The 15,323-nt window shown below is 40.4% G+C and overlaps 1 protein-coding gene across 2 annotated transcripts; it reads right to left on the bottom strand.

The window, feature by feature from the left end:
- Positions 1 to 3,786: 3,786 nt before the first annotated feature.
- On the bottom strand, positions 3,787 to 13,488 carry Cdc6 (cell division cycle 6). 2 transcript variants are annotated; one of them, XM_026387110.2, is made up of 11 exons: positions 13,311 to 13,488; positions 12,218 to 12,499; positions 11,890 to 12,089; positions 11,107 to 11,282; positions 10,463 to 10,569; positions 9,371 to 9,510; positions 8,354 to 8,454; positions 7,136 to 7,200; positions 4,829 to 5,031; positions 4,207 to 4,347; positions 3,787 to 3,933 (listed from the first exon to the last, which is right to left on the bottom strand). In XM_026387110.2, the coding sequence occupies exons 1-11, from the start codon at positions 13,486 to 13,488 to the stop codon at positions 3,844 to 3,846; spliced, it is 1,683 nt and encodes a 560-aa protein (XP_026242895.1). In that variant the 3' UTR covers positions 3,787 to 3,843. The 2 variants fall into 2 exon arrangements, with proteins under 2 accessions (XP_026242895.1, XP_026242896.1); XM_026387111.1 differs by having other exon boundaries at positions 11,107 to 11,279.
- Between the last annotated feature and the right edge of the window lie 1,835 nt (positions 13,489 to 15,323).

Genomic DNA, 15,323 nt, shown 5'->3' with positions numbered 1-15,323 from the left:
GCCCCTTGCACCCAATTAGCTTCTACTGCCAGTGCCTTGGGGCTGGGGCTGGAAATCAAGGGGAGGCCAGAGGAGTACACCTTCTCCCCCTACAGAATGTACTTCTAAGAGGAAGACCTGCTGTGTTTGCAGCTCAAGAGAATGTGTCTTAGAGGGTGTCCTGACTTTTCAAGAGGAACCTGAGATCACTACTTTCCCCAAATGTTAAAAAGTAGGAATCAAAAGTGGGTTCCTTCCTAGGTCCTTGCCAACTATAGGCAGTTTCTGGTCAATATCTAGGGACACTTGGTAACAGGCACACCTCTTCCCAGCCTGAAGGTAAGCCTTGTCCCATAGCCAAAGTTTCCCTCAAGCAACAAGCAACATAGAGGCTGTCTCAAGCAAAATACAACTACATCAGAGGAGTGATTGGAATGCATCTGTGAGGCCAATAAATGCTCCAGAACTATGCCAAGACACATTTTGTAGGTGAAGTACCCTTCTTCTGCAGGGGCCTGCTCTACCTCTGTACAAAAGCACCAGCAATGTTTACCTTCAGCTGAGAACTATCAAGATGGGAAAGACAGCATCTTACTTGGTTCATTTATCATTGAACAATTGTTAAATACTTAGCAGGAGGGCTGGGGATATAGCTCCGTAGAGTGCTTGCATCACACATGCCAAAGGCCCTGGGTTCAATCCCCAGCTTGCGCTTGAGCCAGTACTAGGCACCAGGCACTGACTGTGAGGATAAATACAAATGTAAATGACATCTCAATCTTGGGCCTAGGCATGTAGTTCATTGGTAGAGTGCTTGCCTAGCATGCATAGCATGAGACCTAGGTTCCATCCCCAACACCAGAAAACAAAGCCTCTTAATCTTGGACTTCTTTTTCTCCCATAGTAATCAACATAATACTTCTCAAAAAAATTTTTTTTTTCAGTGCTAGGGATCAAATCAAGAGCTTCATGTACGCTAAGCAAGTGCTCTATCATTGAGCTACATTTCCACTCCTAGATATTTTTAAAAAATATGGTTTAAGCCATATCTTATTTCCACTTCCAGGCTATGCTGGGGCTTGAATCCAGGGCCTCATACATGCAAGGCAAACACTCTACTACTGAGTTACATCCCTAGCCCTTTTTATTTTGAAACAAAGTCTTTCACTTATTTCCTAGGCTGATCCCAAACTTTTGATCCTTTTAGCCTCCTGAGTAGCTGGGATTACAGGTGTGTAATACATACCCAGCTAGCTCACTTCCCAGTTCTTATTGGTGCATCTTAAAATGGTTTTTAAAGGTAGGGAGTAATGAGGGAGGAGGGTTGGAGAAAATAGGGCTCTACCAACTTTCCTGATCTCTGGGTAGCCTGGACCTCACACACTCTTGCAGTTAGCTAGCCACAGATGAGTCTTCATTGAGCCAGAAATGTCAGTGGCAGCTCTGGGGTTGAAACTCACACCAACATTATTGTGTCTGTTTCCCCCCCCCCCCCCATGGCAATACCCAACACTATGGAAGCTTATCTACTTATTAAAAAAAAAAAAAAAAAAAAGACAAACCAGGATATAGGCAGACACACACCCCAGCATCTTAAAAAAAAAAAAAAAAGTAGGTCAGCATCTTTGCCACTACTCCATATGAAGTAGCCTAATATTTTGGCAAAAACTACTAACCACAGGCCCATCCCATCCCACTAAAATTCCTACCACCTTCCTGTAGCTCTCAGCTTCAGTGAGAAAAAAACAGCAAGGAAAGAGTTTTCTTCCTTTTCTTCTCTGGCTGTCTGAATTACACTTAAGACTTTACTGACAAACATATATCAGCCTTTTCTCCCACAAGGGCAGCGGAAGCCAAGCAGGGACTCTAAGTCTGCTTCACGCATCATTGACAGAACCAACCCTGTTCCAATTGCTGAAGTCTTAAGAGCAGCAATGACCTAGAAATTGACAGTGGGGGGAGAACTGAAGGAAAGGAAACTAACAAACCAGTCCACAGAAAGCCCTATTTCCAAATACCAGGGGAAGGAGAGAAAGGAGGGAGAGGGGAAAAGAAATTTGGCCCCTTTGAATCTGTAAATGTGATCTTGGATGGAAGCCAGGGAGGAGACATAGCAGCCCCACTGCGAGTCAAGCCATGTTCCTGACTCAAGCTCTACAGTTAAGAGAAAGGCGCCAAGCCTCAAACACAACGAGGTGGGGAGGCCGCTCCTTTCTGGGCAGGATCCTACTGTGGACACAGAACAGACAGCTGCCCACAGTGTGGAAACAAACTGTAAAGCAGTCACGTCTCTTAAGGCTGCAGCATCCAATAAAATGTAATTTAAATCAAGCCTCGCATCTGTTCTCAATCCCATTCAGTCTCTGCTTTCCATCAGCCTTCGGACAATCTTTGCAATTATGCTTGTTAACCCTTATAGCCCCAGATGCCTTCCAACCTTTTCAATATAGAACTGTGTACCCCATTTGCAAAATTGCCCTCTGAGTGAATTAATGCTCTAATATAGTGTAAGAACAACATCCAGCCCTGTGTCCACAGATTCTCCCCTGCTACACACACCAGTGGGTAGTGTTCATTTCAGAGAGTCCTCTCTGCTTGCCTTTCTTCTATCCCATACCACCTGCTGTAGTGCAGATCACTTTACAAAGATACAGTGGGCAGAATGAATGAAACAGTGGCCAACAGATCATTTATACACATATCAAGTTCCCAAACCCAAGGCCCTATCAGAAAAGCAGGAGGCAATTGAAGAGCTCATGGAGAAGCAGAATCTTGGTGCTGGCTCTCAGATCATTCATATCACACACGGTTTATATCTCAGGCATTTATTTGCTCAAGTAATACAAGCAATCTTCCAAACAAATCAAACCTAAGTACCTTTCCACCCCTTCCCTCAAAACCACCCCAGCCTCAAGCCTATACTTTGAGTAGTGTTGTAATGGTGCCCTCTGGTGTTCCTGTCACAAACTGCCATTTAATGCTACTAGAAACCAAACTCAGAGGAGTCTTAAGTAACCATAAGGATTAATTCATTAATTCATGGAAAAACATGTGTTCAGATGAAAATCCAACCCTAGTGGCAGCATCTTGAACCAATGGCTTAGAATTGAGGGCAGCAAAGACTGGAAATGTTTGGTAAGGAATTTTCACATTGCTTTCTGAAAGCCTGGGGTCTCTTAAAATATGAATGCTTAAAAAGACAAATACAGGGCTGGGGATATAGCTCAGTTGGTAGAGTGCTTGCCTTGCATGCACGAGGCCCTAGGTTCAATCCTCAGCACCACCCACCCCCACACACACACACACACACAAGACAAATACAACTTGAAAATAAATAAATATATTCACAATCTGTAAAGTTACATTCTTCTAACTACCCCCACAAGGTTAGGAGTATCCAAAAAACTCTGATGACCGTCTTAAAAATGTCACAATGTGGTAATTCAGCACCATGAACATAGTAGTTCTCCATAAAGAAATGAAATGTCCTTCAAATCTCCATGTAGACTTTTTTTTTTCCTCATTCTTTTTCATTCTTCTTACCCTAACCTCTGAGTTCTTAAGAAAATATACCAATGTTTGAGGAAACTTAGAGGTAAAGATTTACACATTCCACAATATAATTCTGTATACTTGGAGAGGCAGTTAATTTAAAAAGGGTTTACTTATTCATTTATGTATAAAAATAAGACCCATTGATATTATTCTGTGCTAATATTTATGAATCTATAGATTAAAATTCCTTGCTGTCGAGTAAAAAAAGTCATATTTGGTTTTGGAGTGAATGTATAAAGTACTAAAATGAAGACTCCATAGCTCTCTAAATGCCAGATGAATACTTTTGGGTGGATGTGAGAGAAGAATTTAAGACAATCCAGTAGCTAAGATATTTCCAATTAAAGCTCTGTCTTTCAGAGCATGCTCTATTTCCTTCTCATCAATCTTCAAAGACACCTGAAAAGAGAAAAGGATTTTGCATGGTGAAGAACTCGTAAAAGCAAAGTTGCTACCACACTAACTTCTACCATATTAAACTTCTCTCCCTAGAGGCAAGCAAGTTAAATACTGCTTTTTACAACGGCCTGGGAGGTGGGGGGGAATCTCATTCATATCACACTCCTATTCTCAAACACCTTAAATCTTAACTTTAAAAAAATTGGTTATCTAATTATTGCCATTTAAACAGTACAATTAAAAGCACTGTCATAAAGAAGCAGTTGGTCATACCTTTGTAAATCGGGTTTCCTTGTTTTTCTTTAATCCTAAAATTCCCCTGGATTCTAAGAGCCCTGAAAGTGACAAACACTCTGACTGGTCCACAGCTGCCACCTGCTGTTTACGACAGACATTACTGTAGGCTTCATATAACTGGGAGGAAAAAGAGGGAGAATTGTTACTTAAAAGTCACCATCCTTTTTTTTTTTTTTTTTTTTTAAAGAAAGAGAGAGAGAGAGAGAGAGAGAGAGAGAATTTTAATATTTATTTTTTAGTTATCGGCGGACACAACATCTTTGTTTGTATGTGGTGCTGAGAATCGAACCCGGGCCGCACGCACGCCAGGCGAGCGCGCTACCGCTTGAGCCACATCCCCAGCCCAAAAGTCACCATCCTTGAACAAGCATTCAGTAGATATTCCCAAAACCCTATACTGTAATGTAGGAAGAGGACTTTAAGCACATCCCAAGGGAAATTGAGTCAGTTGCCTTTTATATAGTACCAATATTAATTCTTACTGTTAAAACACTTAATTCATACCAGTTGGAACATGATAAGCCTTTGGAAAATACCTGTGCTGCAAAGCAGATTCTCATCTCTACCTCAGCTTCTTCTGCTGAGATTCCCAACTTACCTTCCCCAGAGTGACTTCTTTGATTTTCAACTGCCTGGTCAAAAGCAGCAAAGAGCAGACCAAAATCTTCTGTTGGAGAGGGAAGGAATCCTGTGCTCCTTCTCGGCCCAAATTCATCCTGTTACCATCAACTTCTGAAATAACTTGGGATATGTGAGTAAGACCAACACGCTTGGGAACCAGAGACTCAGAGGATGATTTACCTACAAAGTAAATAATAATGTTTTAACTAAAGGAAACCCATGTCATTCACATGATGGCAAAGCAAAGTTTCCAACTCTAACTAGAAGCCAAAGGATAAAAGACAATGCTATCTTCAGAAAGATGCCAAATAAATGTGGGAAGACTTGGGAAGTAAGGTTATTTAAGTGACATTTGGTCCTACAGAATGTAATTCAATGTTGGAAAGACAAAATCTACCTCATAATAGAGTAAGGACCAGACAGAGAGCTATGGTTTTCTGCCTTGGAAATTCTTTTTTTTTTTTTTTTCCTTGGAAATTCTTAATGCCTCAGAGGTAAAGAATAGAACCTCAAAGAAAAAATGATAACTATGCCCAGCTATTAAGAACATAAAAAAGAAAATAGTTGGAAAAATTACCTAATATTTTGAACCAAATGAGTAGATAAGTGTGGACAATAAAGTCAATCCCATATCGGTCATCCAGATGGCCTCCGAAATGACCTTTGAGGTTTGGTTCACTTGCCCAAGCTGATATGCAGGAGAGTAACACTTGAGAAAATGTCATTGGATATCCTAGCAGATAGCACCCTCTCAAAAGTCAGAGGTTGGGAAACTGCCAACAAGCTGCACAGGACTATGGGCTTATTGTTTGGAGACGCATGATTTGTAAGACAGAGGAGGGATTTGCTCTGTAACAACCTTTGCCTGAAATTACTTCCTGAGACCATTTGCAATTGCCCCACACAATTCGCTTCTATTTCATTACCACAAACGGGATGCTGCAGAGGACTAATGGAGAAACCAGAGCTCACAGATCAAGTAACAGAATCTTAAAATTGAAAGGAATTCAGAGGTCTATTCTTACCCTTTACCCAATGGCCGAGTCTGCTCTAAAACAATCCCAACATGTGGTCACCTATCCAGCTTTTGTTTGAATATCTTCATTGCTGCAGAACCCACTATATTTCAAATAAACTGTTTCTATATATTAGAAAGTTCCCTCTTTTACTTCGTTGAACTCAATGTTCTTATAGCTTTCTGGAACCATTAAGTTAACCTCACCCAAAAGAGGGGGCTGGGGTTGTAGCTCAGTGGTAGAGCACTTGCCTAGCATGTGTGAGGCACCAGGTTCAATCTTCTCAGCACTACATATAAATAAATAAAACAAAGGTCCTTTAACAACTAAAAAAAAAGGTCAAGATAGGAATTAGGTTAGTCTAGACCTTACAACTTCTTTTAACAATGTTTGTGCCAGTGGTGCTCACTGACAAGCCGAAATGTTACTGGTACGGCAAAAAGGTGGCGGAGGGAGGAGGTGAAGAGAATCAGGAAACCAGTATCTAAGTTTATATACACACTGGCATATATTGCCTATCCTCAGTCTAAACACAAATTTGTCTACTTCTGAATTACTATAAGTTATTTTTTCTTTTCTAAGTTATTTATTTTAACAAGTTGATGAAAGAGAAAGATTTTATGCAGAACTATAGTGATAGAAACAACTTTAATAACTCCAAACCAGTGCAGGAATGAAGGAAGAAACAGCCAAGTCAAACTGTCCTGTTTTTAAAGATTAACATTGGATATTAAACATCAATAAGATATGTAGTTCATGGCCATTTTACATCTGCCACATCTAAAAGAACAAAGCTGAGGGGAAAGAAAGTTAATTTTGCCATTTGTGATAGCCTTCTGTTTACTGTAGCAATATGATCTTTGTACCTCTACCCTCCTAGACTTGTTTAAAGGCTTAAGATATCCCAAGATGAACTCACAATTTTTTACCTCTCTTATTTATCAGACTTTGTTTTCACCTCCTTGCACTCAACTTAAGCACCCACAAAGAAGCTTATTGTTGACAGTTTTCATTCCTAGATCCTGGAAAGAAAATTGACTCTATCCTAGCCATTTATATAACACCCTGGGGAGTTCATTTCCAGTAATTCATAGACTATGGTATTGGCAGGCAAGATTAAAGTAAAATAAATGAAACTGACTAAACACACACACAGAAGAATGGGTGAGTGTATATTTAACTACATTCATTTTATCTTTATACCTCTTTCCTCAGCAAAGTTAAGCTTCCAATTATAAAATAAGACAAAAAGGAGATAAACTACTTACACTCAGACAGTGGTTTGAGGATAGTCTGGCTTTTGACATCTGACTCTACAATTTCAATAGCTCTCCTATAAAAAAATTTTTTCTAAAATTAATTTCATCGGAGCCAAACTAAATACCACACCAACCACCAAGCTCAAAAGCAGGCACATTAACTAAAAGCATGTTTTAAAAATTTAAAGCCCCCAAACAAAACTAGGTTATGTCTCAGCTAAAGGGGATTTAATTGCCTTGAAATAATTCATGGACCAGGGATTTGAGAAATTTCAACACACTACATGGTTCCCTTTAGATGCCAAGTAGGTCATCAAACATTGAGCCAATAACATTTTGGAGGAGGAAAAATGTCATGGGTAGAAGAGAAGATATTAGTGTGGGTGACTAAGAAAACTAGCACCATCCATACACAGCAGACCTAAAAGGGGAGTCATGAGTTATATATACATAGGATATATAAAGGCTAAATCATGCCAGCCTACATGAATGTTGTTCATAGCTATAGTCTTCACTCAAGTAGTTTGCTGACTAGGGAAACTTTTAAATTCAGGATCATGCAATCTAGCAATAGGAAGAGCTTACTCTCCCACTGCTCTCTCCAAAGTGCTTTGCCCACAGGAAGCCATAAGCCAGACCTGGATCTTCTGCAAGGCAGTAGGGGGAGGTTGGACCAGAGGGCCAGCACAGCAAGTATCATTTTAATGGACCCAGTGTCCCTACTGGGAGGGAAGAAATTTCATCAGTCAGCACAGAGGCTTTCCCCAGCAGGAGAGGGAGGGGGATGGGAAAGGAGAAAGGTCTGGAATACTGTGGGGGACTACCAACTGGAGGGAAGAAGGGGTGCCTACAAAAGGAAAGAAGGGGAAGAAAGTCTAAAGGCAAAGATGGTTCAGGTCCATAAATAAACCTGCTTGAAACCAGCTAATGGAAAAGTAAACTGGAGTCTTTTTTAATACAAATGTAATTAACCAATCTATAATCACCACAGGGAGTGCCAGCAACATCTCATTTGTTTCTCCCTCTGTAGGTAATGGACTGATAATGTTTCAGACATTAACACGGTGGAAATCCAGAGCTCCCCACTGAGAAACAAGTCCTCTTTTCTGAGTGTAGAAAGTAGCAGAATGGAGCCTCTTAAGCCACATTCACTTGAGTTACATGAGACAATTAACAGCCATTTCTAGATTTCTTTAAATAAAAGCAGCCTACAGTGCCATAACTCACCTGCAAACATCTAGCGCTTTGCGAACATCTCCTGAAACAGCGGAGACTTTGCGGGCACAGAACTGAATTGCAGCATTGTCCAGAACCTGATCTCCAGACACCTTTAGACAAGACAGAAGACAATTTGAATCTCTCTGCAGTTTAGGTTCTAGATGTAAATATTTTCACAATTAAGACCAAACCTGACTGGCTACCCATTAGGAGTTGTCTTTTCTATTTGTAAATAAATGAAGATATTTCAGTCTTCACATATTAAGAATTTTTATAGGAATGTGGCAAAGGTTCATGAATGAGGAAAACCAAAAAGCAATTTAATTAGAACATAAATTGGCAAAAAACAAAAAAAACCCATAAAACTATTTAGTCACTTTCAGAAGAAAATTTTTCATATGCCCTATTTATAAAGGTCATTAAAGAAGCATTTGAGTGGCTGGGCATGGTGGCATGCACGCCTGTAATCCCAGCTACTCAGGAGGCTGAGGCAGGAAGATTGAGATTTCAAAGCCAGCCTCAGGGCTAAGGTTGTGGCTCAATGGTCGGGTGCTTGACAAGCAGGTGTGAGGCCCTGGGTTCGATTCTCAGCACCACATATAAATAAATATCTGTTGACAATTAAAAAAAAAAAAAAGTATATTAAGAGATTTAAAAAAAGCTAGCCTCAGCAACTTAGCAAGACCCTAAGTAACTCAGAGAGACCCTGTTTCTAAATAAATAATAAAAAGGGCTGGGGATGTGGCTGAGTGGTTAAGCGCCCCTGGGTTCAACAGGAACTAGGGAGTTCCAGAAAAAAAAAAAAGCATTTGAATGAATTATTTCACTTCTTTTATTTCAACACTGAAGATCCAATAAATGGAGCTATAAATGGAAATTCACACAAAAATGTTCCCACTATGGGTCCATAGGTATGCCCCATACCATTAATAAAGCAATCAAAGCAAAATAATTTAGAACTACAGTTAGGTTTCCTCAACAAAGGTCATCTGAGGAACAAAATTTGGCATAAGGGTTGGCACTCACTTGATTAAGTCGATCCTGTAAGATTGCGGCTATCTGGTTTCTGGTATAAGGTGGAAAGTTCAATAGCTGTGGCTTACATTTTTCTCTAGCTTCCAGCCTTGGCAGAATTCTGTCTGTGAGATCCAGGGTATTAGCAATACCTGAGGAGGAGATAAGAAGCATCATCAGTCAAATCATCTGAAAAGAAAAACGAAACCTCTGAAAGATAAACACTTCCACTTATAATCTAGCATTCAATTGTTGCTTCCCACCTGCCTTCCTCCCCATTCCAAAGGTAAAATATACCTATTAGATAGGATATATATATATATATATATATATATATATATATATATATATAGTTAGTTAGTTAGTTAGTTAGTTAGTTAGTATAGAATGGTCTTTTCAAAGTAGGGTCAGAATTATTCACTGATAAGCAGGACCAAATATATTTTAAAAATCTATTGTTTCTAAAAATAAAGTTTTATGTCTTATTAATAGGTGGGGATGGGTGTGCTGGGGTTTGAACCCAGGCCCTGTGTATGCTAAGCACACACTCTACCTCTGAGCTACACCTCCAGCCCCAGGTCATTTTTATTTGTTTATAACAGAAAGGGTATTGCCATGTTACCCAATTGTCTCTGAACTTTTGATCCTCCTGCCTCAGCCTCCTGAGTACCTGAGACTACATATGCCATCATAGCACCAGCTCCTAAGTAATTTTTATTCAGCTTAAAAGTAATGTACCTTAGATTAAAATTACTAGCAAAAGCCGGACAGATTTATTTATTTATTGTGCAATACTAGGTATTGAACCCAGGGCCTCACACCTGCTAGGCAAGTACTCTACCACTAAGCTACATGCCTAGTCCAAAGTGAATGAAGCTAAGATAGGAAGACAAGTTTGAGGCCAGTCTCAGCAATTTTGCCAGGCCATAAGCAAAAGATCCTGCCTCAAAAAAAAAAAAAAAAAAAAAAATATATATATAAGGGCTGGGGATATAGCTTAGTAGTAAAGCATCCTTGAGTCAATCTCCAGTATTGGAAACAAACAAACAAACAAAAAAACCCAAAAGTTTCAGAACCACCATGTAACATTAACAATTAACTAACCAATCAGCACTAATCGAGAATTGCTCAGCCATGGCCATTCAAACAGTGTGTATAATACATCCTGCCCTTTGGTGTCCAGTTGATCCATCTCGTCCAACACCAACACACTATATAGAAAGAAAAACAATTAGCATCCATAGTTACTTTCTTAAACCTTCAATCTGTTTGATTTGGACTAATTTTATGTCACATTTGTAAAGTTGAGACAAGTTTGAAGACTGTAATTTATGTAAATCTCTAGTCACTCTTAGAACGAAACCCCCAACATCCCAGGGTTTTCAAGCAATTAGTTTTAAAAACATTTTTTTCCAATTTAAAAAATTAGAAAGTGTACTTTTCTTTTTAGGTTTATGTAACTACCTCTTCTTTTTTTTTTTTTTTTTTTTTTAAAGAGAGAGTGAGAGAGGAGAGAGAGAGAGAGAATTTTTAATATTTATTTTCTAGTTCTCGGCGGACACAACATCTTTGTTGGTATGTGGTGCTGAGGATCGAACCTGGGCCGCACGCATGCGAGGCGAGCGCGCTACTGCTTGAGCCACATCCCCAGCCCAAACTACCTCTTCTTATAGAGCAAACATCGTGAATATTCTTTTGGTAAGCAACAGATCTTGCAGATTTTCACTGAGCAACATAGAAATACTTACATCATGGGGCCCTTCTCTGTAGTCATATGTTTTTCCAGTTTCTTCATTATGTCCTTCCCAGCTAGCCTGGATACTTCTTCTTGACAAATCTCCTGAGCAATAGCTGGGAATACAGCCTGGGCTTTCCTCAAGGACATGCAATTCAGCATGATAGTTTTAAAGCCTTTTACTTCCTTCTAGAAAAAAACAAACAAACAAAAATAAAAAACTTGGCAGTTATTTTGGCTTCAGATAAAGATTTGATGAAATTTGAACTATCTTGTGAGAGATAATAGTATACAAGAGAGGAAGTTCTACTTTCATTTGGAAAGATTTAGACAATGAAACAAAAAAGTCTTATTATTTTCAATCTCCTAAATGTTTGTCTTCCTGAACCCTTAATAACCAAGTATCGGGCTGGGGTTGTGGCTCAGTGGTAGAGCGCTTGTCTAGCATGTGTGAGGCACTGGGTTTGATCCTCAGCACCACATAAAAACAAATAAAATAAAGGTCCATTGACAACTAAAAAAAAAATTTTTTAAATATATATATTTTTTAGTTGTAGTTGGACACAATACCTTTATCTTATTTATTTTTATGTGGTGCTGAGGATTGAAAGGGCCCCACAGGTGCTAAGTGAGCGCTCTACCGCTGAGCCACAACCCCAGCACCCTAAAAAACATTAATAAATAAATAAATGAAGGTATTGTATCCATCTACAACCACCACCACCACCACCAACAACAACCCCCCCCCCCAAGTATCATTTTAGCAAGAGCATCAACATTCAGATTCTCAATGTACCTTGAGGTCTTGCAGAATTCGGCTTAAACAGGCAGTTTTTCCAGTTCCAGGAGCACCAGAAAGGTACAGACTTCCAGCTTTTTTCCCACAGATGTGTTCCCTCAGGAAATTCCTGATAACATCCATTTCCTTTTCTCTGGCAGGCAGACGATCTGGGACAGCTGTATTCAGGACAACCTTTGCTTGTCGGTAGCAAGTACCTGCATCAGACATAAAAAGGACAACTAGACACAACAGAAGGTGACTGAAAAAAACCCACTGAGCTTCATCTGGAGTCATCAGCTTTGTTTATAACAGCTGCACTAACAGCTGCCATTTAAGAACGCACCTTCTTGCTTGAATAATCTCAAACGTGCAGAGTCTTTCTCCATTGGACATTTCTGTTCAGAATTTGTTATGATCTCCTGATCTTTTTGAACTGAGGGAAGTATTTTACTTTGATGAATTCTGGCTTGTTCTCTTTTGCTAGGAGACTTAACTGTCAGCTGATTGTCAAATACCAATCTCCGTCCCTTAGTTGTATGTGAACGAGGGAGGCTATTCTCTTTCTTGCCTTGCTTTGGTGGAGAACAGGGAGATAAATGGGGAGTGTTGCATAGGTTGTCATCACCTGAAACATTAAAATCAAAACATGGTCACTCACAGCAGTAGATAGTGAAAAGAGAGGAGAAACCACAAAATAAACATCCTTCTCACCTAGAAGCTAATACTGGCCACTAGATGGCGTCGCTGAATCCTATTATTTCATAGAAATCAAATGAGTTCTAATGCAGTAAAATTCTAAAACTGTTCTAAAAAACAGGATTTCTCAACCTTGGCATCATTGACATCTTGGACCAAAGAATCATTTGTTGTGGAGAGAACGTCATGTGTATTATGGGATGCTTCGCAGCACCCCTGGCTTTTACTTATTATGGCAATTGCATCCAGCTCTGATAACCTAATCATACCCCATTAAAAACAAATGCTCTGGGGCTTACGGTGCACTTGCCAAGTATGTGAGAGGTCCTGGGTGCCAACCAATGTTCTAAAATAAGAAAAGGTCTGAAAATATTAAGAACGTGACCCATTTGTTTCTCTTGATTTCACAATATGAAGGCAAATTTCATAATACCATATATCTGCAACATAACTGAAAACAATGACAGAACTAAGTTCAGTATTAGATAACTGAAGACCAGATCTATTAAGTAGTTCAGAAAGTGATCTCAATAAGTGGCTTAACTCTGAAGTTCAGTAAGCACTTAGTAACCATTTTGCTTACACCAAATCTTTATTTTATTCTGAAAATAAATAAAATTTATAGAGCAGACTCAACTGAACTTAGGAAAGTCTTTTGAAGGACAGGCATCTTATCACTGAGAAAAGAAAGGTTGAGAGCTACTGGTCAAAAAGTTGTACTCATACAAAGGAAAGCTTACCTAGACGTTTTCTAGGGCTGAGAGGCAGACTCTTTACACCAGGAGAAGAGGGTATAGCCTGGACATTTGTTGGTTGTAGTTTAGTGTCACTAGAGTTTTTGGTTTTGTTCAAAGCCCGAGATAGCTTCTTTTTGGGAAAATTGATTGTAGCCTGTGCCTGGGATCTGGTTTGAGGCATGATGGCAACACAGCAGGATTCAAAAAAGAACAGAGCAGCCTGTAAATGTGTTAAAGAGAATAGAAAATAACTAACATGGAATTTTATTTATACTTATGATCAACATTCATTTCATAAGTAAATTATGTTATAATATTTTAGCATTCTGCTTCACACTCAAATCTATGCAATAACAGCTAACAGTGTTGCCTACCTAGTATGTGTAAAAGGTTGTTATAAGCATTTTCTCATATTAACTCATTTAAGTTTTACAACTACCTAATAAGAGGTAGGTACAATTATTATCTCCATCTAACAAATGAGACAACTGAGATGCACAGAGGCCCCAAATCACAGGAAAACAGGGATTAACTAATCCCAAGCATTCTGGCACCAGCCCATTTTCTTATTCGCTAGAGCGACCCAATAAGTTTATTTTCATTTACAGTACTTCTAATCTCCTCGCTCCAGGCATGCGGGGCATCTTCATCTGAGCCCATAACCGCCACCCTGACAGTCCTGTGCCCTGACAGCACAGCTCGGTCTTCACTCCGCTCTTGGACTCGGTAGTCCTAACTCCACACAGTCCTCAATTCTGGAACATTTCCTTCCTACAGTTTTCAGTTCCTTACATCACGCAGCACTGCCAGAACCTTTCCACCATTCCGAGGGCCCACATCCCTCTTCCTAGGGACGCCGACCTCAGACTTGCTGCGATCTCAGATCTCCTCAACTTTACCTGGGGCCTCGTGGGAGCCCGCAGCCCTCTCCCAACCCGCTGGCTCCCAGACCCCAGGCATCACCGGGAAATCCTCTCCTTTCCACCCCTCAGGGATGCGTCACCTCAGTGCAGGTTCCTTCTCGCGTCTCACACGGCCTCAGGGACTCTCTACCACAAGCTCCCCCAAATTACACACCAGCAGTAGAAAAGTCAGCTCGCGCCAAATCCGCACAGTCGCAGCATTCCCGCTTCGCGCTAAAGCCCAGCCACGCTTCCCATTGGCTGACACGGCCGCGCCACGAGCCTTGGCCACCACCCCTTCCTTCGTGTCCAATCCAGCTGGAAAGCCTACAGCCAATAAGATGGCCCCAGGTCTCAGAGCCAACGCGAGACCACACCCATTGCCGGAGAGGGCAAGTGCATCCGGGGCTTCCGCCGAAAGGCGCGCGGTGGCGGCGGATGCGGTTCTAGTTAGCCCGCCAAGCCGCAAAGCCGGGCGGGGAATGTAGTCTTTGTCCCATGAGACTCTATTTCCGCGTTCTTCTTTGGACTACAGGTGTTAATATGTCATTGTCCTTCTCACTGCCAGACGTATCCATTTTCATTATCCCAATGTGTTAGATTTTCAGGGTAACAATACATAATACCTACCATTTTGGGGGCGGTTCTGTATGCCAGGAATGATGCTAGCATTTTAGTCACCTCTAATTCAGTTCTGCAAGGCATGAAGTAAAGGAGTGCACAGGATTAGAGGCCACACTATTTTAGGGGCAATGAAGAGCCTTGGACTCTGATGTCCTGGCACCTAAACTGGTATTTTTTTGGTAAAGTTTTATACGTGGCTTCAACACGGTATCTTTTGTGCTTCACAAGTGAGAAGTAGTTATCCCAGCGCTTTACTTCTGTTCAGGATAAGAATATTATACCCTGTGCACCTTCTTATCATTAATCCACACATGTGGGGAATGGAATTATGTCCTCTTAATATTAAAATCTTCTGTGGCCAAACCCTGGGGTTTCAGGGCGGGGAAAGACAGTTATAGACGAGGCAAGTTGAGCATTTAATGAACAATATAAACTAGAGCAGTAATTTGAAGGTCAGCTTACAAAACTAATAAATAACCCATCTAAGCCT

The sequence above is a fragment of the Urocitellus parryii genome, chromosome 7, assembly GCF_045843805.1.
Source record: "Urocitellus parryii isolate mUroPar1 chromosome 7, mUroPar1.hap1, whole genome shotgun sequence".
In the NCBI taxonomy this organism is placed as follows: domain Eukaryota; kingdom Metazoa; phylum Chordata; class Mammalia; order Rodentia; family Sciuridae; genus Urocitellus; species Urocitellus parryii.
Note: the sequence above shows the minus strand (reverse complement) of the source record. Positions and strands in the feature narration are given on the sequence as shown.